The sequence below is a fragment of the Marmota monax genome, unplaced genomic scaffold, assembly GCF_021218885.2.
Source record: "Marmota monax isolate L192 unplaced genomic scaffold, Marmota_monax_Labrador192_F-V1.1 WCK01_AAM20220418_F8-fsc01625, whole genome shotgun sequence".
NCBI classification, from domain to species: domain Eukaryota; kingdom Metazoa; phylum Chordata; class Mammalia; order Rodentia; family Sciuridae; genus Marmota; species Marmota monax.
Window position 1 is genome coordinate 28,709 of NW_026694775.1, and position 23,097 is coordinate 51,805.

The following is a 23,097-nucleotide window of genomic DNA, read 5'->3' on the forward strand; positions in this document are numbered from 1 at the left end:
AATCAATAACAGAGAGAACAGGAAAGTCCCCACACATTTGGGGATTGTATTTGAAGCTGCTCATTCCAGTTTGTCATTCAGACCCTTGTTACAGAAGCATAGAGTTTAGGAAGAGTCCTGTCCTCGGCTGAAAGCATTGCAGGCTGTGCAGAAGGAAAGCTTGCTCTGAATATTTCAAGCGGAGTATTGTTGAGGGCGAGGGTGGATTCCTCCCAACCCTCATTAAAGCTTTTACTACACCAGCAAAGGAAGCTCACTCAGCTAGCTGATTGTTCACAGTTAGTTCTGGGGGCTGATTGGATCTGGGCAGGTGACAGAACTTGCCTCCCAGCCATTGGTGGCAATCGGAGAAGCCTCAGAGAAGGCAGGGGTAGGACAGCTGCCTGATGTGTGTGAAGCCTAACCCAAGGGCAGATGCACCCCTGATCCTTTTCAGTCCTGCTCCATGTAGTAAAAGGTCCAACAGAGTTGCTTCCTCTTCCACCGTGTCTCCTCTAATTGCATCACCTGTGAGATAAAGCACTCCTATCTGAACAGACAGAGGAGTTTGCTTTGGGGGGGGGTGTGATTGCTTCTTGGGGCAGGCTGACACTTTGCTTGTCCTTCCGCTGTGTTAGCCCAAGATGCGGTACATCGTAAGTGGACCATTGATGTGTCTTTATACCTGTGTTTTTGTTCCCAGTTTCAGAATACAGGGACAAATGCAGTACCCTTCAAGGAAGGAAGAGATGTGGGAGTTTGTCCTGGAGCAACTCTGGCAGGAGGAAGCTTCATTATGAGCATACTGGGTATGAGCTTCCACCTTCATGCCTCCAGGAGGATAATGGGAACATGGGGATGAGGGATGTCCATGATGAATCCCAAGTCAGGTAGTAAGTGACCAGGCAGCCTGGGTTGTGGGCAGCAGCCCCTGGACCACTCTGTGTGGCCTTCCTTTTCTTCTCTCACTGGAAAACTGAAGAACAGTGGATGAGGCATATCCTGGTAGAGCAGTCCTCATTCTCACCCTGGCATCAGGGAGGAGGGGCGGGGGTGTAGAAGCCTTCCTAAGCATTGATGGAAACCACCTTCTCCCCCTTCACCAGCACACCTTATTCAGCCCACCATGACCACAGGAGAGGGAAATGGCATGATGAAGAGCCTACCCATGTGACTCTGTGGAGAGAGAAAAAGACTCGAGGGAGAGAAATGGGGAAGGAGATACGAGATGGAGTGAAGAGGAGATGGTTCAAAGTGACAGTGAGTGTCTTGGAAAGGTCTGCATTAAGTAGGCTCTTCTGGAACCTGAAAGAAGGAAAATGACATTAAACAGCATCTGTTAAACACCTCCACTTGCAGGAGAGCTGAATGGAAAGAAAGGGGATTCTGGAAATCAGTATTGAGTGCAGAAACATGGACTCATGCTTTAGAAGTCTTTTAATGCTAGGCAAGAAAATAGCACTTGGCTGGGTCTGTCCTCCATCCTAATTCCTTGCTGTCTCCTCTGCTCTGACTCTTTCTTTTTATCCTTAGATTCCATATGGGAGAAAGTATGACAAGGCATGGCTAATGAATTCAATCCAGGGCCATTGCAGTGTCCCCTTCACCCCGGTCGATGTAAGAGAGGATGGTGGAGCCAGCTGAGTGGGCACAGGGGAGGGGGAGAGGCCTGGCTCAGCAGGGGCCATTGTCATCTGATACCATTGCTTCTGCCCTCACTGCCTGTGTAGTTCCATTACATCAGAAATCGGGCCCGGTTCTTTGTCCGGGATGCAGGCACGGCCTCGGCATTGAAGGATGTCAGCTACAAGATTTGCGATGACAATGATGTAAAGGTGTGTGCTAGGGGCTGTCCCTGCACCATGTCTTGGGGAGGGAGGATGGACTAGGGGCTGGTTGTCGTCTTTGGGATGAGTGGGCCTGTTGTTGACCCTACCTCTCCTTCCCACAGATATTGGTCTTAGTCAGCCCTTCTGCTGTACCCTACTCTGTGCAGAATAAGTTCTCAGCAGAACAAGTGGAGCAGCTAAAGGTAGTGCAGATTCAAGGCATGCTGTGTGCCCACTCCCCAGATCCTACCTGCTCTCACCTCCTGACACGATGATTCTTGTCACCACGCCCCCACACAGCCTCAGAGCCACTTTCTCCATCTCTGCCTCTGCAGTTGACCATGAGAAAACGATATGATGTCTCCCAGCAAGCTCTCAACCTCCAGAAGCTCCGATTTGATCCAGGTATTACCGACCACAGTACTTCTAGGGCAGGTGAGGGCAGAGGGGTTTTCCTGGGACGAGGAGGTAGGGATTCAGCTTGGGGAGGGTTTTTCTTATTTGCTCTTTTAAATTATACATATGAGAGTAGAATGCATTTTAGCAGATTATACGTACATAGAGTATAACTTATTCTACTTAGGATGCCTCTCTTGTGGTCATACAGGATGTGGCGTTATCTTGGTTATATATACGAATACAAGGCTAGGGAAGTTATGTCCTATTAATTCTACTGTCTTTCCTTTTCTGCTCCCCACTCCCTTCCCTTTGTTTCCCTTGGTCTAATCCAGGGGATTTCTGTTATTCCCCTTCCAACCTCCCTTGTTTGCGGTTAGCATCCAGAAATCAAAGATGACATTTGGCCTTTGTTTTGGGAGGAGGATTGGCTTACTTCACTTAGCATCATATTCTCCAGTTCCATCCATTCACGGGCAAATGCCATAATTTCATTCTGTATGGCTGAGTAATATTCCATTGTGTGTATATATACCATGTTTTCTTTATCCATTCATCCGTTGAAGGACACCTAGGTTCCTTCCATAGCTTGGCTGTTGTGAGTTGAGCTGCTATAAACATGGATGTGGCTTTGTCACTGTAGTATGCTATTAACAATTTTAAGACCTTTAGGTATAAACCAAGGAGTGCGATAACGGAGTCACATGGTGGTTCCATTCCAAGGTTTCTAAGGACTCTCCGTACTGCTTTCCATAGTGGTTGCGCGAATCTGCAGTCCCACCAGCAATGTATGAGAGTACGTTTCTCCCCACATCCTCGCTAACATTTATAGTTACTTGCATTCTTGATAATTGCCATTCTGACTGGAGGGAGATAGAATCTCGGTGTAGTTTTGATTTGCATTTCTCTAATTGCTATAGATGTTGGACGCGTTTTCATATACCTTTTGAGCATTCATATTTCTTCTTCTGTAAAGTGTTTGTTCAGTTCCTTTGCCCGTTTATGCATTGGTTTATTTATTTTTCGAGTGGTAATGTTGTAGGGACAAATGAGGCAAGGCACCGAATATAGCAGGAAATAGTTTTATTTGGCTGCAGTCAGGTTCAGAGGGCACAGCTTTTGCTGAAATCAATTAATCCCCTGAACCCTGAGTTCAGGGAGTTTCAGAGTTTTATACCCAGTGTGTAAGGGGAGGGGCTCAGAAGTTCACAGTCTGCAGAAGTTCACATAATAGCAGCTTTTTCTTTCACTGTTCTGGGCAAGTGGGCAAGTTAACTCTTCAAGGACAACACTTGAGAAGGGGAGAGCTTCTTCTCCCCTTTCTTTCCTCCCCCTGCCAGCTGTTACCATGGAGCCCAATTGTAACTTATCTTAAAAATGTAGACATCTCTGTGAAGCCCAGCTCAAGGCCAGAGGCCTTGTTTGCACATTTCTTCAAAGTACTGTACTGGATACGTTTGTGAAAACTAGTAAGGGGGTGCCCAGCACCTGGAGTGCTGGTATCTTCTCGGCCAGTGGCCAAGTAAACAGGGCGACATGAAAATAGGAAGTTTATCTACATTGGACTCTTTCTCAGGGACTCTTTTGCTGACAGTCCTAAAATCAGCCATGGTGAAGAGGGCTTTTCTGTGGAGAAAGGGGGTGCCACTTTTCTGAGTTGTTTGTATACTGTGGAAATTAACACCTTACCTGAGGTACTGGTGGTGAAGATTTTCTCCCCATCTGTAGGATCTCTGTACACGTTCTTGATTGTTTCCTGTGCTGTGAAAAAGCTTTTCCACTTGATACCATCCCATTTGTTGATTCTTGATTTATACTCCTTGCGCTTTTGGAGTCTTCTTGAGGACTGACATGTTGAAATGTTGGAGACTTGGGCTTACTTTTTCTATTTGTAAGTGCAGGGTCTCTGGTCTAATGCCTGTGTCCTCGATCCACTTAGAGTTGAGTCTTTTGCAGGGTGAGAGAGAGGGGTTCAATTTCGTTCTATTACATATGGATTTCTCATTTTCTCAGCACCACTCCTTAAAGAGGCTATCCTTTCTCCAATGTAAGTTAATGGTGCCTTTGTCTAGGATGAGATAACTGTATTATGTGGGTGTGTCTCTGTGTCTTCTATTCTGTTCCATTGGTCTTCATGTCTGTTTTGGTGACAATACCATACTGTTTTTATTCCTATAACTCCTTGGTATTATTTAATGTCTGCTACTGTGATGCCTCCTGTGTCACTTTTCATGCTAAGGATTGCTTTGGCTATTCTGGGCCTCTTGTTTTTCCAAATGAATTTCATGATTGTTTTTCTATTTCTGTGAAGAACGTCATTGAGATCTTTATGGGAATTGCATTAAAACTGTATAATGCTCTTGGCCGTTTTGATAATATTGATTCTGCCTATCCAGGAACGTGAGAGATCTTCCCATTTTCTGAAGTCTAATTCAATTTCTTTCATTAGCAAATTCTGTAGTTTTTGTTATAGGGATCTTTCACCTCTTTTATTAGGTTGATTCCCACACATTTTATTTATTTATTTTTTTTTGAGGCTATTGTAACGGGGATAGTATGCGTGATTTCTCTTTCAGCCAATATCCTTGGTGTATAGAATATGATTGATTTATTGGTGTTGATTTTAAACACTGCTACTTTGCTGAATTTGTTTATGAGTTCCAGGAGCCTACCAGTAGAGTTTTGGGGGTCTTCTAAATATAGAATCATGTCGGCGGCGGCAAATTGGGATAGTTTGAGCTCTCCTCCTCCTCCTCCTCCTCCTCCTCCTCCTTCTTCTTCTTCAATCATATGTGGGGAGGGTTTGTGCTGGCACTGATCCAGCTGGACCCCTCTTACCCTTCTGATTCCCTTGTCTTGGCTTCCCAAAGACCTGGTGGGCTGTGACATTGACATGATCCTGAATCGAAGAAACTGCATGTTTGCTACCCTGCAGATCATTGAAAGGAATTTCCCAGAGGTGAGACCTTAGGCCCAGGGCGGGTATTTAGATAGAGGGGTGGAAGGGATGGCATTTAGGGCAGATGTGCCCACCAGGTGCTAGAAAGTCCCCATCACTCTTATGCTTCCTCCCACAAGCTGCTGTCCCTGAACTTGCGAAACAACAAACTGTACCAGCTGGATGGCCTGTCTGACATTGTAGAGAAAGCCCCCCATGTCAAGATCCTGAACCTCTCCAAAAATGAGGTGAGAAGAGAGAGCCAGATGAAAACAAAATTGCATTGAGGGTGGCTGGTAGAGCACAGCAGGGTGCTGGCAGGAGGCAGACAAAGGCAACTGGAGTGAGGGTCCCAGAGTCTGGGTGCAGGTTCCCAGGTGTCCCTCTCTCCCTGGGTCTCCTTAACCGGTTCCCTCCCCATCTTTCTCAGCTGAGGACCTCCAAGGAGTTGGAGAAGCTGAAAGGGATGGAGCTGGAAGAGCTGTGGCTAGAAGGGAACCCTCTGTGCAGTGACTTCCCAGAGCAGTCTGCTTATGTAAGGTAGATAATGCCTGGTAACACCTGTCACCCTTCCTGGGGACCTTTGCCTCTTGGGAGCCTGAGCTCCCCCTGAAGTCCACCTCTGCAGGAGGATGCAACCTTGGCCCTCTGGAAGGATCACAGGCCACGCCCTCTCCTCTATCTGTGTCCCTAAGCTGTGCCCACAGGTCTGCTTTCCTTCTTGCGACCTGCTCCCCTTTTTCAGCTGGACTGGGGTGTGTTTCCCGCCCCTCTGCACTGGCCTCCTCCAGCAAGCCCTCCGAAGATGGGGCTGGGCTTCCCTCCCCTGTCCTATGAGTGGCCCTTCTTCTCATGTTCCAAAAAGGTTCCCCTTCCTATCCCAGGCTGACAAGGAGAGATTTCATGCCCCGTGGTGAGGGCCCGGGCCCTGGGTGGCTACCGTCACAACATCTGTTCCTCTAGGCCATTGGTGGAAACTGTTTCCTCCTTGGGGAGAAACTTGGGTTCCCTGAGTCAAGGAGCCAGAGGTAGGCCACTGCCAGCAAGCAGAGGCCTTCCCAAGACAGGAGGGGAAGGCAGAGGGCAAAGGAGGGGCAGGAGGAGGAGGAGGAGGAGGCGGGAGCACAGGCTGCTCAGGGGCACTGCTGCTCCCTCCCCCACTCCACATCCCACATCCAACCTCGTCCCTCAGAGCAGCCCTGGTAGCCCAAGTCAAGATGCTTCCTTGGGCAAGACACTGACTCAGACAGGCACCGGTGCACAGGAACCACCATGAGGGAACCTGGTGCTCATAAGAGGGGGCCACAGACCCTCTGTCACATGCTGAGCTGGTGCCTGATTCTTCACTACTGGTGCTGGGAATGACACCTCCCCTGGGGGCAGCTCCTTTTCCCATACCTGGCCCCCTCTGGGCCCACACGGGAGACAGAGGCTGAACCTGCATGCTGTGGGCCCGAGCCCAGCAGGTACATGTTTGCATTCCTGCCTGGGGCCGCAGGGCCAGCCAGGGGCAGGTGAAGGAATGGGCTGCAGTAGGGCAGCTGGTTTCTTCTCACTTCCACCTTGACCTCCAGCACCAGGGCAGCATCTTCCCCTTCCCTTTGCTTTGCTTCCTCTATCACCGTCTCTCCCTCCCCTACCTTTATTCCCTTTCTGTGGCCATACCCCTGCCTTCCCCTGCCTGTCTCACTCACCAAACCCCCACCCCACCCAGCATCCTATCCTGGGAGGCGAGAGTATGATCTGGTCTTGGTCTGGCCAGGCCATGCCCCACGGAAGGCTGGACACCCAGCACAGTAGCAGAGCCCTGGTCTCCCACCCCATTCCCTGCTCCCTTCAGAGCCTTCCATGGGGGGACCTGGAAGAAGGTAAGGGAGTCAGGGTGGGCCCTGGAGGAGGGGGGTCAGGCCAGTGTAGATGGGAGGTACCCAGGGGAAAGGAGAGGGAAGAGAGCAAGAGGGAGAGAGTGTGCACAACCCTCCACTGTCACCTCACTTCATTAGATTTTTCATTTGCACAGTGCTATCCAGGATTGTTTCCCCAATTTGTTACGCCTGGTAAGTACGCACTTCCAGTCTTGTCTCCTTACTCACATGCCTGACCTCCCCGCTGGCCCCAGGCCCTGTGGGCCTTGCCTAGATTACGTGTGCACCAGACCCTCATCCTTCTTAAAGGGCATGGATTCTCCATGGCATGGACATTTTCCCTAGGGAGAACACACGTGCACACACCCATACACACCCACTCACAGGGTGCATATACTGGTAGAGATTTCCAAGAGCTCATGATGCAGACACCAAGTGTGATCTCACCCATGGATTTTCCAGGGCCTATTTATACGTGGCCTCTGTCCCTTGTTTCCCCTTGGGCCTGTTCAACTCCTTGCTCTTGCAGTGCCACCACCCTGAGCTGCACTGTTGACTTCCTCTTCCCTTCTCAAGGATGGCCAGGAGTTACCCACACCAATTGTCGTCGACCTTGATGCCCCCAAGTTAATAAAACCCTGCACGGTGAGAAAGAAGCACCAAAAGAGATGGGGGTGTTGCAGGGTAGGCTTTAGCCACCACAGAGACTAGAATGACCTTTTAATTCCAGGAAGAGTCTAAAGGAACTGAGACCTTAAAGAATCTAGTTCTGCAATTCCTGCAAGAGTAAGTTCCCCTGAGACCTTGAGGAAGGGAAGGCCTGGGACAGTGTGGACTACCATAGCACAGGTCTGCACATAGGAGTTTTCTGGTCTCCTGTGGGCCCTCAGCCACAGAGTTAGCCTGTCCTCTTTGCTCCCTCACAGGTATTACTTGATCTATGACCATGGAGATCGAGAGGGTCTCCTCAGTGCTTATCACAACAAGGCATGCTTCTCTCTGACCATTCTCTTCCATCCTAAGGACTCAGCCCAGTGAGTATCTGTGATCAGCTCTGACCCTGGTCTGGGGCACTGTGACTCCCCCCACATCCCCGCAGACACATGCCAGCTCCTTGCCACACCGGCACTGGCTGGACCACGATCCTTTGCTCCTCTTTTTCTCCTAGGAACAGCTTGTGCAAATTCATCAAGGATAGCAAGAATATGAGGAAGCTCAGGAATTCCTGTAAGTGTGTGATGGGGAAGACTGGGCAGCGGCAGCATAAGGGGGTGTCAAAGGGTCAGTCACGGGGGTCAAGGGCAAGGGTGTGGCAGCCCCCCTCATCTTTGCTTCTCCTGTCCTCTACAGACCAGTGGAAGCAACTGAAGCACACAAAACATGACATCTTGGGTACCCTCTGCGTGTTGCCCAAGACTCGGCATGACCTCAGCTCCTTTGTGGTGGACATGTGGTTCCAGACGGTGAGCACCTGCTTCCTCCCTGGGGTGGGACCAGAAAGCTGGAGGTGGGTAGGAGGTTAAGCAGATCCTGAGTTCCTGCATTGCCCCCTTTCAGGAAACAATGCTCTGCTTCTCTGTGAATGGTTTGTTCAAGGAAGGTGAGTGTCTATACAACCCCCTCAGATCGCCTGCTGCTCCCTCCCCTGGGTGGGCACCCTCTCAGAACTCTCCCAGCTTCCCTGATTCTAGGCCTTTCCTTCCTGTTCTTCCCTGGGGGCTCTTCCCTCGGTGCTCCCACTCTGCCCACAAAGCATCCTGGTCTGAACGTGGTCTGTGCCTGTCTGTCCCACAGCTCCGGTGTGTGTTAGGGACATAGGCTGTGGGGTTCCATGGCTCTCCTCCCAGGTCCTTACTCTGTGGCCTTGGACCAACTACTTGACCTCTCTTTTTCGCCATTTTTTAAATGGGGCTAGTAGAACCCATCTCTTGGGCAGATGTGAGATGAAGATCAAGTGAACTTTTGAAGAGGTTTTCACAGGGCCCAACATGTGGTAGGGGCCCTATCGCTGGGAGTGGATTGTTCCAGTTGTCTTCCCCATTCCTGCCGTGCCCTCCTGACTCCAAGTGAACAATTGTCTCGGTCTGGCCTCCTCCAGTGGAAGAGCCCGACTGGGGGATGCTGTTTGAGCATGTGTAAAGCATGTGCAACTCCAAGGGAGTGTTGTTTGTTGTCCTTGAAGTGGAAGGAAAGTCTCAGGGATGTGTTCATGCCTTTACCCGGACCTTCGTTGCTACTCCTGGCAGCAATTCGAGGTGAGTGCTATGGGGCGGGTGAGAGCACCATTCTCAGCCTGGGACCAGTGGTATAGGAATGTGGTGGCAGAGTCCTCAGGATATTCTCCACATAGTGGAAGACCAACAGGTAGATCCAATGAGCAGTCTAGCCTAGTTGTTAAGACTAAGGGCTTTTAACTGGGAATGACAGTTCTCTTCCTGATCCCAACACTCACTATGTCCTTGGTCCAAATTACTTGACCTTTCGGTGAGACTCACTGTCCTCCTCTGAAAATGGGGACAAGAGTACCCAGGCTCTGGGGCTGCTGTGTAGGAGAAAATGCATTGGGGTTAAATCTACAAGTCCACTGGGCGTGGCAGCACATGCCTGTAATCCCAGCAGCTTGGGAGGCTGAGGCAAGAAGATCACGAGTTCAAAGCCAGCCTCAGCAAAAGCGAGGTGCTAAGTAACTCAGTGAGACCCTGTGTCTAACAAAAACAATACAAAATAGGGCTGGGGATGTGGCTCAGTGGTTGAGTACCCCTGAGTTCAATTCCCAGTATTCCCCCCCCCCCCGCAAAAAAAAATCTACAAAACCACTGAAGCTGGTACAAAATGTCTCCAAAGGTGGGCACTATGGGTAGGAGCCTAGGAATCTGGGAGGCAGCTACAGTAGGGATATTGGAGGAATCCAGATGCTGTGTGGCAGTGGTTAAGGAGGTAGGCAGTGTGGGGTTATCTGCCTGGCCAGTTGTTTCAGGGAGTGTTTGTTATTTTTTTTCTCTCTCCAGCCTGTGCATCGTAAATGACCAGCTGATTGTGAGGGATGCCAGCCCTGGTGAGATCCAAAGTGCCTTCTCCATCCCCATGCCCACACACTGCTCCAGCTTCATGTCCACCCTCTCCCAAGAGCAGCAAGAAACTGTGCAGGCTTTCTCCATCCAGTCTGGGATGAAACTTGAGTGGTCTCAGAAGTGAGTGTTGGGTATAAATGTGAGTGGGGCAGGGGAGTGAATAATGGAAACTCCCAGGATATTTTGGGGAAAAACCTGTGGGTATTTGTTGCACAGTAAAAGTGGGCCCATGAAAAAGGTAGCACACTTTTTTACTGAAGTATTTAAAGTATATCAAAAATAGTATAATGCTCAAATGTCATCACCTTCCATATGAAGAGTCCAAAAGAACCCATCATGACAAGCCACTAGAACAAATATACAAGTTCAGCAAGTATTCAACATCAATGCACAAATTTCATGGGTATTTCTATGTACTTGCAGTAAACAATCCAAAATGAAATTAAGAAAACAAGCCCATTTACAATAGCATCAAAAAGGGTAAAACAAGGCTGGGCCTGTAGCTCAGTGGTAGAGTGCTTGCCTAGCACGGGTGAGGCACTGAGTTCGACCCTTGGCACCACATAAAAAAAGAAAGAAAGAAAGAAAGAAATATATTGTGATCATTTACAACTAACTAAAAAAAATTTTTTAAAGGAGTAAAACACTTAGGAGCAAATGTAATCAAAGAAAGTAAAATCACATGTGCTGAAATCTTTGGCAAAGCATGGCTGAAGAAAAAAGTAAAGAAGATGTAAGTAAGGGGAAAGACACCTCATGTTCCCAGGGTGGAAGACGTAATGTCAGTAAGGTGCCAGTGCTGTCCAGAGGAATCTTCAGATTCAACACAACCCCTACCAAAATCCCCACTGGCTCCTTTGCAGGAGTTGACAAGGTGATCCTAATGTTTATATGGAAATGCAGCAGATGCAGGATAGCCAGAATAGTTTCAAAGGAAAAGAACAATGTTAGGAGACTCACACTTACCAACTTCAAAACCTGCTACAAAGCTGTAGCCATCAAGACCTTGTGGTACCAACATACAGACAAACATGACTCTATGGAAAAGAACTGAGAGTCTACCTAATGCACCTTTACATTTATGGTCCAATTGTCTATCATCTGGGCTGTTGGAAAAAGTGCCATGGGGTTATAAAATCAAAAAGGCTTGAACAAGGGGCACTAGGATGACTGGATGTCCACTTGCAAAGCCATGAATTTTGACCCACACTCCCAAGTCACACTGTAAGCAAACAGTGACTGAAAGTGATGAAGGACTTACAGAGCCACAGCTATACAACCCAAAGAAGAAAACATGGGTATAAATCATCATGACCTTGAATTAGGCAACTATTTCTTAGGTACACAGCAGAAGCTCAAGGAAACAAAGAAGAATAGGTAAATTGGACTTCCTAGAGTTCATAGAATTTAAAAGCTTTTGTACATCATTGGATTCTATCAAGAAAGTGCAAAGACAACTGACAGAATGAGAGACAGTTTTGCAGATCACACATCTGGCAAGAACACATGAACGTTTCTTAAAACTCCACCATAAAAAGACAAACATCCCAGGGAAAATGGGGAGAGGACTTGACTAGGCATTTCTCCAAAGAAGATGCACACATGGCCACAGAGCCCTTGAAGAATTTCTCATCATCATTAGTCAGTAGGGAAATGCCAAGCAAAGCCATAATGAGTTGGCTCTTCACATCCACTAGGATGGCTTTAATTAATAAAATGAAAGTGAACAAGTTTGGCTGAAGATGTGGGGAAATTGGAAATCTCCCATTATACTGGTGGGAATATAAAATGGAACAGTCTCTGGGGGAAACATTTTGGCAGTTCCTCAGATAGTTAAACACGGAGTTACTGTATAGCCTGGTAATCCCACTCCTAAGTATATATACCATGAGCAATAAAAACGTGAACTCAAAAAAATTTTACTCAAATGTTTGTAGCAGAATTGTTTGTATTGGCCAGAAAGTACAAACAGCTCAGATGCCTTCTTGCTGATGAACGCATAGGTAAATATGGTACTACATCTAGCGGAATATCATTCAATCGTTAAGAAGAACATAGTGCTGATACATGCTATGTCAAGGATGAATCCTGACAACATCATGCTATGTGAAGAAAACAGTCACAAAAGGCCACATATTGTATGGTTCCGCTTATATGAAATGTCCAGGATAGGCAAAGCCATAGAGACAAAAAGCAGAATAGTGGTTGCCAGGGAAAATGGGGAGTGATATAAAGCTCTTGGAATCGGGTAGGTGGCATGGCTGCACAATCTTATGACTGTGCTACATGACCACTGAATTGTGTACCTTAAAAAAGTAAGTGCTGCAATGTATATCTGATATCTCAATTCAGACACAATCGGCCAGTCTTCCTCTTTGAATTTCAATTTGTTATTTTCTTGAGCATCTTTCCTTTATCAGTATGATCGAGCTCCTTTATGCTTTTGAACACCCCTATTTTTCTGCTTTGAATTTGGGTGAGCATGAATGTTCATGACAGACATTTTCGTTTTCACAACATCTTTCTTCATCATTACAGTGGTCCTCATTCTGGCACGTGCATCCCAGAAAAAGAGCAGCGTAGGTTAAGAGGTGGCATTTTGTGGCCAGCGTGTCTGTCCTGTGGTAGTAATGGAGACCACCTGTTCTTGTCCCACTGCAGGTGCCTGGAGGACAACCAGTGGAACTACATCAGAGCGGGTCAGGTCTTCACCATGCTCCAGGTGAGGCCTGGGGTTCAAGTGGGTGAAAGATGATGTCTCTAGGCCATTGGGAAGGTAGAGACCATGTGGCCTAGGCATGGAACTTGGGGCACCTGCCTCTTCTGACATCCTGACCCCTTCCCTCCAGAACCAGGGAAAGATACCAGGGGAGGCCTTCAAACAGATGTCCTGAAAGGAGCCCTTGGATGCCATCTTCCTCTTCATGTACATCGTAGTTTTCTGTCACCAACTTAAGTCCACGCTCATTGCTGGGGTTGCAGGTCTGGCTGACTAAGAAGTCAGAGTTAACTTGTAGGCCAGGTAACATAACCTCCCAAATGGCTAGTTGTTATGTGTGTTTTCCCCACCAAAGATGGCTGTTTATCTTTACAATAAAGCGTGATATTGCATGTTGTGTGCTGTGTGTCCTGGGTTTCTTCTCTCCTGACGCAGGCATGAGCCAACAGGGCCAGGACCAAAAGGCCCTGTGCACCTCCGCTCCCATCCCGTAGACCCTGGCTGTTCTTAAGCAGATCCATCAGGCTTGCTCCAAGACAGTTTGTGACTAAATCCTCATGAGAAAAGACACATGCTACTTCTAGTGATTGGCATTTGGAGATTGTGAGACTGTGAGATGCTCTCCCCGGAGGCCTGCAGAAGCAGCCATGTGACCTGTCACAATGGGGGCTTCTCAAGGGATGCTTTCTGGCTATTGAGGGCTGTGGAAACAAGGAATGATTGAGGCATGGAACAAAGCAAAATAGGGAGGTACTTGAGGGCTGACATATTTTACTTCTCTTTCCTAATATTTTTAGATTTTCATACATCATACCAGGTTCAGCTTTGTTTTTTGTTTGTTTTTTTTTTTGTTTTTTTGTTTTTGCACAGCTGAATAGGAATCGGGCCTCTCTGCATCTCTGCCCTAGCTTCCGTTTGTCTACCCCACATGCCTATCCCACCCTCTCCTCTTAGGCTGCTCTCCTAGGAATCTTCTGTTAGCACCTACAGTTGGTGTGGAAGGAGTAGTCCATTCAGGATGCCCAGCACATCCTTCACAGAATTGGAAGAAGATCCTCCATATCTATGACTTTTGTTTTTTCTACCATTGATTGAACCCATGGACACTTAGCCACTGATCTACATCCCCAGTCCTTTTTTATATCCTATTATATTTATTTTCGTTTTTATTTTGATACAAGTTATCACTAAGTTGCTCTAATCCTCGCCAAATTACTGAGGCTGGTTTTGAACTTGTGATCCTCCTGCCTCAGCCTCCTGAGCCACGGGGATATGTCCATGTTCTTTAGTCGTTTCAGGCACTCATTTTTACCTCCATATGACAACAGCAGTAGCCCAAAATCTCATTTTGTGGTTAGTTTTGTGGAAATTTTCCCAATGACTGATGGTTGGCAGTTCCAAATTTCAGGAAATTATTAAATATGACATCTGCCCAACTTATTGCCCACACTTCTGGAATGCTTTTACTTTTTTTGGATATCAAAATAATAGTAATACAAACTTTTCAAGTTACAATCTTAGAAATGATGACACCTGTGAAGTACCACCAGTTGACAATAATTCCTGCATTTTTTTTTATGTTTTGGCAGAAGTAACTTGACACTTTCCATTCATGATATATGTTTACATTAGGGAGCCACATATCAGAGAAAAGAGTGTTTTTAAGTAGTATCAAAATAGTAAGTATTGCTTCAGAATAAATGTAAGAAATTATAAAAATTTTTACCCTGAAAATAAAAACATTCATGACAGGACACAAATATATATAAATGCATCACATGTTAATGCATCAGAAGAATTAACAGTAGTTAAAATTTCCAATTTATCTATTATAATGCATGGCACAAATTAATATTATTCTTAGCAAAATTTCAATGAAATTCTTCATCAAAATAGAGAAAATTCCTACAATTCATTTGGAACCATACACAACCCCTAATAGCCAAAGCTGTATTGAGAAACAATTTGGAGGTTTCACACTTTCTGATTTTAAATTATATTGCAAAGTTGTAGTAATCAAAACAGTCTGATACTGGCATAAAACATACAACAAGAGAACAGAATAGAGGGCCCAGAAATAAATCTAAATAAATATGTTTGCCTAATTGACAACTTCACCAAGATGATGTAATTGGAGAAAGATAATATTTTCAATGATTCTGGGGGAAGTTTATTTAAAACAGTTAAACCATAATCATATGCCATAAATAAAAATAAATTCAAAAATGCATTAAATCCTAATATAAAGCCTGAAACTATAAAATATCAACAAGACAAATACAGGGAATAGCTCCTTGACTTTTGCCTTGTCATTGATATATTGGATGTCACACCAAAGCTCAGACTAGAAAACAAAAGAAACTATATAAATGAGACAATATCAACTAAAAAGATTCTGCACAGAAAATCATACAATAAACAAAATGAAAAAATTAACATACAGACTGGGAAATTATATTTCAAACCAGGTATCAGATAAATGTAAAAAAAAATTCTTACAACCAAATAACATCAAAACCAATGGGATACTTAAAATTGGTAAAGGACATAAGAATTTTCCTCAAGTAATGCATAAAAATGAGTCAACAGGTATATGAAAATGTGCACAACATCACTAATTGTTAGGGAAATACAATTTAAAACTATTATGAGATATATACTTATTTTGATGGCTTTTATGAAAATAACAAGACAATGTGGATAAAAGGGAACACTTACCCTGCTGGTTGGAATATAAATTCTTCCAGCCATAATGGAAAATAGTATTGAGTTTTCTTTAAAAAGTTAAAAAACAAAACTACCATATGACTCAAACTAAAAAGTTTCTTCTCAGGAAAAGGAAACAATATGTTAGGTGAATAGAGAGGCTATATCTTGGGAGCAAATATCTTTACCCCTCACACATCAGATAGAGCTCTAATCTCTAGGGTATATAAAAGAACAAATAACCCAATCAACAAATGGGCCAAGGACCTGAACAGACACTTCTCAGAAGATGATGTACAATCAATCAACAAATACATGAAAAAATGTTCATCATCACTAGCAATTAGAGAAATGCAAATCAAAACCACTTTAAGGTTTCATCTCACTCCAGTCAGAATGGCATACTCATACACTGCTGGTGGGACTGCAAATTGGTGCAGCCAATATGGAAATCGGTATGGAAATTTCTTGGAAAATTGAGAATGGAACCACCATTTGACCCAGCTATCCCATTCCTCAGTCTATATATACCCAAAGGACTTGAAAACAGCATACTACAGGGACACAGCCACATCAATGTTTATAGCAGCACAATTCATAATAGCTAAACTGTGGAACCAACCTAGATGCCTATATATATATACACATACATACACACACAATGGAACATTATTCAGCAATAAAAGATAATAAAATCATGGCATTTGCAGGTAAATGGATGGCATTGGAGAAGATAATGCTAAGTGAAGTTATCCAATCCCCCCCAAAACCAAATGCGGAATGTTTTCTTTGATATAAGGAGGCTGATATAAGGAGGATAGTAGAGGACAGAAAGGGCGGCAGAATACAACAGACACTAGTATGGCAGTATGTAAAAAAGTGGATGTGGAACCGATGTGAATCTGCAATATGTATACGGGATAAAAATGGGAGTTCATAATCTGCTTGAATCAAATGTATGAACTATGATATGTCAAGAGCTTTGTAATGTTTTGAACAACTAATAATAAAAAAATAAATAAATAACAAAAAAAAAGAGAACAAGTGTTGGTAAGAATAAGAAGAAAAGGGATCCTTCTACACTGAAGCAGGATGTACTGCCCTTATGAAAAATACTATGGAGAATCCTTAAAAATTAAAAGTAGAACTACTTACTATAGGACCAGCAATCCTTTGTCTGGGCACACACCCAAAGGAAATAAAATCAGCAACTGGAAAAAAAAAAAAGGAGGCTGATTCATAGTGGGATAGGGAGAGGGAGCATGGAAGGAATAGATGAACTCTAGATAGGGCAAAGGGGTGGGAGGGGAAGGGAGGGGGCGTGGGGTTATTAATGATGGTGGAATGTGATGATCATTATTATCCAAAATACAGGTATGAAGACACAAATTGGTATGAAAATACTTTGTATACAACCGGAGATATGAAAAATTGTGCTGTATATGTGTAATAAGTATTGTAATGCATTCTGATGTCACATTGAAAACACCTACAATATGACTCATATACCCCTTTTAGAATATACACCCAAAGGAAATTAAATTATCATTTAATAAAGACATCAGCAACCCCTTGTTCACTGCAGCATTATTTACAATAACTGATATGGTAACAATTTGCATGTCCATCAACAGATGAATGGATAATGAAAAAATCTCTCTCTCTCTTTCTCTCTCTCTCTCTCTCTCTCTCTGTGTGTGTGTGTGTGTGTAAGGCCAGACCTCAGTCTTATCTCAGTCTTATGGGTTTAATAGGCATTCCAGAAAATTGAGAGGTAAAAAGTGACCCGTCTTCAAGTCTATATACTTAAGATAATATACCTGGAGATAGGAAGTTGAGAAGTCAGCTCAGCCTTCTAAGACTATGTGATCAGAAGAGATACCAAGAAGCCAAAGACAGATAATGGAAGGTCACTAAAACTCACTGAGAACAGAAAATACTCTGTTCTGTTGTGAAAATCATATTAAGGACTCGCTCAGATGATAAGGGGCATATGCCAGGTGGTGAGGGACAAGCCCACGCATAGAGAAGCCACTAAAGTAACCTACAGTTCACTTTATTTTATTAGCATAGAACAATCACAACCAAAGGCAGAGATTTAAGTTGGTAATGAAACATTCATTGTATGGAAAGGCATGATGAAGGAGAGCACAGACACAAATAAAAATTCTATTTTTTATGCAATGATATCAGGAGACTAGGTCGCTGCATAAAACACAAATGCCATAAAAGCTATACACCTTTGTCTTTTGCTTGAGGTAGCCTAGGATTTCTGTACCCCACATACTCCCTCCCTGTGCTCAAGTGTAAGCATAGTCTTGTCCCTGTTGCACTGGTGCATCTGCCTGATTCTTCTAATACTCAACACAAGAAAGCACAGAATTTGTAACACATAGAGCTAAAAATGTAGCTCAGTGGTAAAGCCCTTGAGGAGCATGTATAAAGCCTGTATCCCCAACACCTAAAAAAATAAGAATGTGTATATATGGATACAAATATATATGCACAAGCATGTGCATGTGGACACACACACACACACACACACACACACACACATTTTTCAGCCTTAAACTATTGTGGGAAACAGACCAGTTGAGAAGCAGCAAGCAGCACTCAGAGAGGAGAAATCGAACTTTATTTTATGCCAGTTGTCACAGAGGAGAACAAACCCCGAATCCTGAACTCTTATCCAGTTTCTCACAATATTTATAGGTTACTTTGTGCCATAAAATTTCTAGTCTACATTACAGAAGGCCTTGCTCAGGGCTTCTAGTGGGAAGTGTGTTTACAAAAGCAAAAAGCAATGAGAAACCAGCTGTCATAGGCATGGATGAATCTCTAGCTTTTTGTCTAAAGCATCTCACAGGGGTGTTTACATTTAAAAAGGGTAAAGTCAGACTCTTACAGTCAGTTATTTACAACCTAAAGTCAGAATAGGAACCCATGGTTAATTAGGCTTCCTGGAGAAAAGCTCACAAAAGGGCTGAAGGGAACTGACCCTTTCCCCACGCAATGTTTCTCACAATAACATTCTTGTAATTTCATTTTACAACCAGGTCTTGTTTTGCCATCTCATTCTCTCCTTTGATGAGTTTTTAATGTTTTTAGGAGGCATCACTTCTGTCCATGTCCTCTAAGTTAAGCCACTGGTAACTCTGGAGGACCATTTGTAACTTTATGGCCTCCAGGTGGTAGGAGACAAATCAGGTCAGTATGTTAAGGATTCAGGGACAAAACAGGAATGTCAGGAGGTACATGACAGAAAACAGACCTATACAGAAAATAAGAGTATTCCAGTTTTTGCAGTGTGTAGATTAGTCAGCTTCCAGAGTGACTAAAGTAGGGCCCCTTTTTTCCTCGGGGCCCCTTAGGGTGCAGCTTGTTTATTTTGAATTGTCAACTTTCCTGGTGCAGCTGGATTGGGAATGAACTCCCAAACATATGGGGTTGGTCTTACCCAGCAGCAATGACTCCAAGGGGCCAAAAGTAGGGGTAGATAAAATGACAGTGAATAGACCCCTCCAGAGGAGGTTTAGGGGTTGGACATTCCATTCTTTTACCAAAATAGCATCCCTTGGTTAAAGGGATGGGAAAATGTTTTTCAATTTTTAGATCTTTTCATATAACTCTTATTATGGAAGAAGGGCACCCATAAAGAATCTCATAAGTGGAGAATCCTGTCTGTATAATAGGGCTAGAACTAATTATTAACAAAGCAGTTGGCAACATATGATCCAGTGTAGGTGGTTTTTCTGATAGAGTTAGGTGGTTTTCCTGATACAGAAGTTGAAACTTTTAGGTGATATTTAACCCTTCTACATCAATTGCACCACATTATTCATGAATGCCAGCCCATGTGCCTCTGTACTTTGGTTATAACTCCTTGCAAGTGTTCAAGAACAAGTTGGTTAAAATTGACTTTGTCCCTATCTACTGTTGAGAATCTGCTGAGCCGGGTGCAGTCATGCACACCTGTAATCCCAGTTGCTTGGGAGGCTAAGGCAGGAGGATCATGAGTTCAAGGCCAGTATCTGCAAAAAACTGAGGTGCTAAGCAACTCAGTGAGACCCTGTCTCTAAATAAAATGCAAAATAAGGCTGGGGATGTGGCTTAGTGGTCGAGTACCTGTGAGTTCAATCCCCAGTAACCCCCCCCCCCCAAAAAAAAAAAAAAAGAATAAGCTGATGGGAACTTGGAAGAAGCCTCTTAACTTCTCTAGTGCTATCTGCTAGGATAGATCAAGGTCTTCCTGATCGTATGTGGCTTTCTTCGGAAACATTAAGGGACATTTCCCTCTCCAATGATCCTCCTCTTTGCAGAATGTACACTGGTTGCCTTCCTATTTTCTAGGGTCCCATTGATCCCCCTGATGTGGGAGTCATGTGGCCCAGAATTGTAAAGCCCTTAGAGAAGTCCTATCTTTCTCTGGGCCCGAGCTGACTTCAGAGGGCAAGGACCAAATATTGGCTATTTTCCTTGGCCCTTTTTCTTTTCTTTTTTTTAATATTTATTTTTTTGGTTGGAGTTGGACACAACACCTTTATTTTATTTATTTATATGTGGTGCTAAGGTTCGAACCCAGGGCCTCACACGTGCTAGGTGAGCACTCTACTGCTGAGCCACAACCACAGGCCCCTTTTTTATTTTTTTCACGTTAGTCTCCATGTTTTGGTTTTATTCATCTGGCAGGCCAGGTTCAGGAGTACTGGGTTTTAAATTTAATGTCTAAAATTTTACAGTTATTTATCTCTTCCATTTAATTGAGGTAATTATTATACCTGAAGTCAGCCTTATATTTTATCTAGCCTATAGGTGATTGCTCATTATCTCAAATTAACTCAGGTTATTAAATTAGAAGTTGCATTTCTGGAAAGCACTGAAAGACAACAGTTATAAAATCTACAAGGAAAATACAAAATGAAATTAACAAGAGTAAAATATATATTTGATTTGTATAATATCTATAAACTAAGAAATGCAATTTTCATAATCCCAAACCTATACTTAGCTATATATTATATTCACAGTTTATTTTAAGATCACAGTAATCCTTATTAAAAAAGTCTATTTCTTGAGCTTAACTTCAAATGAACTTGAGCTGTTATCTTAACAAGGAATAAGGTGAGAGTCAGAGCCTTAACTCAAGTGAGGTGGCCTCTAGACAAATCTTAGGTAAGTTGTTTAATTTCTGAAGCTGATCTCTTCCTCCTTTTAAAATATTATTTTATAAAGTTTTCATATATTGTTTCTAAGTATGTATGAACATTAAATTAACATTATCCAACATTACATCTGAATCATGAATCAAACAATCTAAGAGAGCTTATAATGCCTTTTGTGGGAAAGTGGCAACATGTCTTTATATCCCATATTGTCAACCTTTAAATAAACCAGGCTCTCATTTTTACCTTCCAGAAATGCATCCAAGTTTCCATCCCAGTATAGAGTAACACAAAATTTTATTTATAACTTATTGATGACGGGTTATTTTTATTCAATTACAAAATATTAAATGACATAAATAATTTTCCAACTGAATTTGTTATTTTTCTATAAGTCTTTAAGAGACTACTGCTATAGAAAACTTCATTTTGGAGAACAGCAGCTTGATAAAATGCTATTCTAAACCTTATATTTTAATGATTTGAAACTTTGGAGGACATAAATACATCTAATATACAAAAAAAAACAGTAACATTTAGCATCGCAATCACACTGATGCTTTATATTAACCAAGTTTAACATTTAATACAAATTTAGAATCTATAGTATAGTGTAATAATCTAAAGTGACAGTTTTTTAAAACTAGAGTTGTACAAACCTTAATCCCTTTAATATTAGTTCCCCTAAATAATAAAACCTAAAAGATACAAGAAATTATCTTGATAGATAAGAGCAGATTAATGTTTTAAGAAATCCTTGTTACTTCAACACATACAGAATTAAATTCTGGTGTATATCAGTGCATTAATATTTGACCTTAGGAAAAAACCTTAAGTAGCTTTAACAGATTGTGCTAATTATATCCAACAGAATCACACAATCTTTTTTATATTTACCATTCACAAACCTTCTGTAACTTACTTAGACATTCTACAACTTATTTATATACTTAATTTTCACCTCTCTTTCATCTTGGACTTTAGCACAAGAATATTACTTTACCAGACAATACTTTCTCATCAAGAAATATTCCCTTTACTTTCTAATTTTCCACACTAAAATATATGTGCATGCCTATAACTTTCTTTTTTAAGTTTTGAACCCTTTTAAAATTTATATTCTAAAACAATCCTTATGAATATTATCTAGGCATTTAAATTACAAAACAAATTTCATCCCAGGAGAGGGTTGGACAATCCAGCATATACCAAAAGTGTGCCTTGATCTTTTTTCTCCCAGGTTGCATTCAATGGGTTGAAACACAGGATTTTTTTTTTTGGTGGGGGGCGTGGTTATTGAAGATTGAACTCAGGGGCACTTGTCCACTGAGCCTATCCCCAGTCCTTTTTTGCATTTTATTTAGAGACAGGGTCTCGCTGAGTTGCTAAGCATCTTGCTTTTGCTGAGGCTGGCTTTGAACTCGCGATCCTCCTGCCTCAGCCTCCTGAGCTGCTGGGATTACAGGCATGCACCATCACACCCAGAGAACACAGGATATTTTTTGAGCCTGACCTCTCTCCCTTATAATTATCCAATGCCATCAACATTTAGTGAGTTCCCCACTGTCAATTGTACCCAGAGTCTCTTTTAGGTTCCTTTCCTTGCATGAGGCATATTGGTATTCAATGGAGTGCCGCAGTCTGGCTGGGCACAAAAATAACTGGGAGGTCACGAGCCACTTGTAGGTTCAAACAGGAACTACTTTATTGCCAGAACCCCACAGGAACTGTCCAGAACTCTCCGGAAACCCCGCGAGAACCAACGGGAACTCAACGGGAACTCCGTGAGAACTCAATGGGAACTCAACGGGACCGCTGCGAGAACTCAAAAGTAGCGGGCACCCGAGGTAGCAGGAACCACCTTATTGCCGGACAGCAGAGGTCTATATGCACAACTGAATACACAGCTTGTTTCAACTTAGCATCATCCAGTTACAGCAATCAGTCATTATCTTAATAATTATGCACAGCTTAACTTAATTATCATCATCTTAATGGCTCGCTGGCGTTACTTCTCAACCACTCCTTCTGGCAAAATGTCAGGCGCCATCTTGACTTGGTTGTGGCTCTCAACAATGGAGGAGGCCCTTTCCTTTAGGCTTCCTTGAAGATTCCTTTTTAGAAGCTTCCAACAAAATACAGTTTGACCTTAGTTTCTGTCTTTTTCTTTTCTGGGTGTAGTTGTTTATCCTGCCAGTTTCCCCACATATTTGGTTTGATGAGATACTGTTATAGCAAGGATTGCTTTGCCCCAGTGACAGATATCCCCTGGCTAAACGGGGTTTCCTATGATCTTTAAAAGGGAGACTCTTTGTATCCCCAGGTCATAAACTAATATCCTTTATGGTCAGCAGCCTCCAACACCCATGGGAAAAAGGGGCTGGAAGTCAGGGTGGAGACTAGGGTCTCTTTGTACATCTTTTATAGCCCAG

At 43.4% G+C, this 23,097-nt stretch overlaps 1 protein-coding gene across 1 annotated transcript; it reads left to right on the forward strand.

Annotated features, from left to right (window-relative positions):
* Window positions 1-682: 682 nt before the first annotated feature.
* Window positions 683-13,189, forward strand: LOC124079725 (nuclear RNA export factor 2-like; the record flags this gene model as incomplete). The annotated part of the gene is made up of 20 exons (XM_046425405.1): window positions 683-872; window positions 1,086-1,239; window positions 1,513-1,596; window positions 1,710-1,814; window positions 1,931-2,011; window positions 2,144-2,213; window positions 5,075-5,163; window positions 5,283-5,390; window positions 5,573-5,682; window positions 7,163-7,199; window positions 7,584-7,652; window positions 7,738-7,793; window positions 7,934-8,041; window positions 8,176-8,234; window positions 8,358-8,470; window positions 8,565-8,607; window positions 9,190-9,262; window positions 10,016-10,198; window positions 12,740-12,800; window positions 12,928-13,189. Coding segments are annotated over 20 exons (1,838 nt in total), but the record flags the coding sequence as incomplete, so codon positions are not given.
* Between the last annotated feature and the right edge of the window lie 9,908 nt (window positions 13,190-23,097).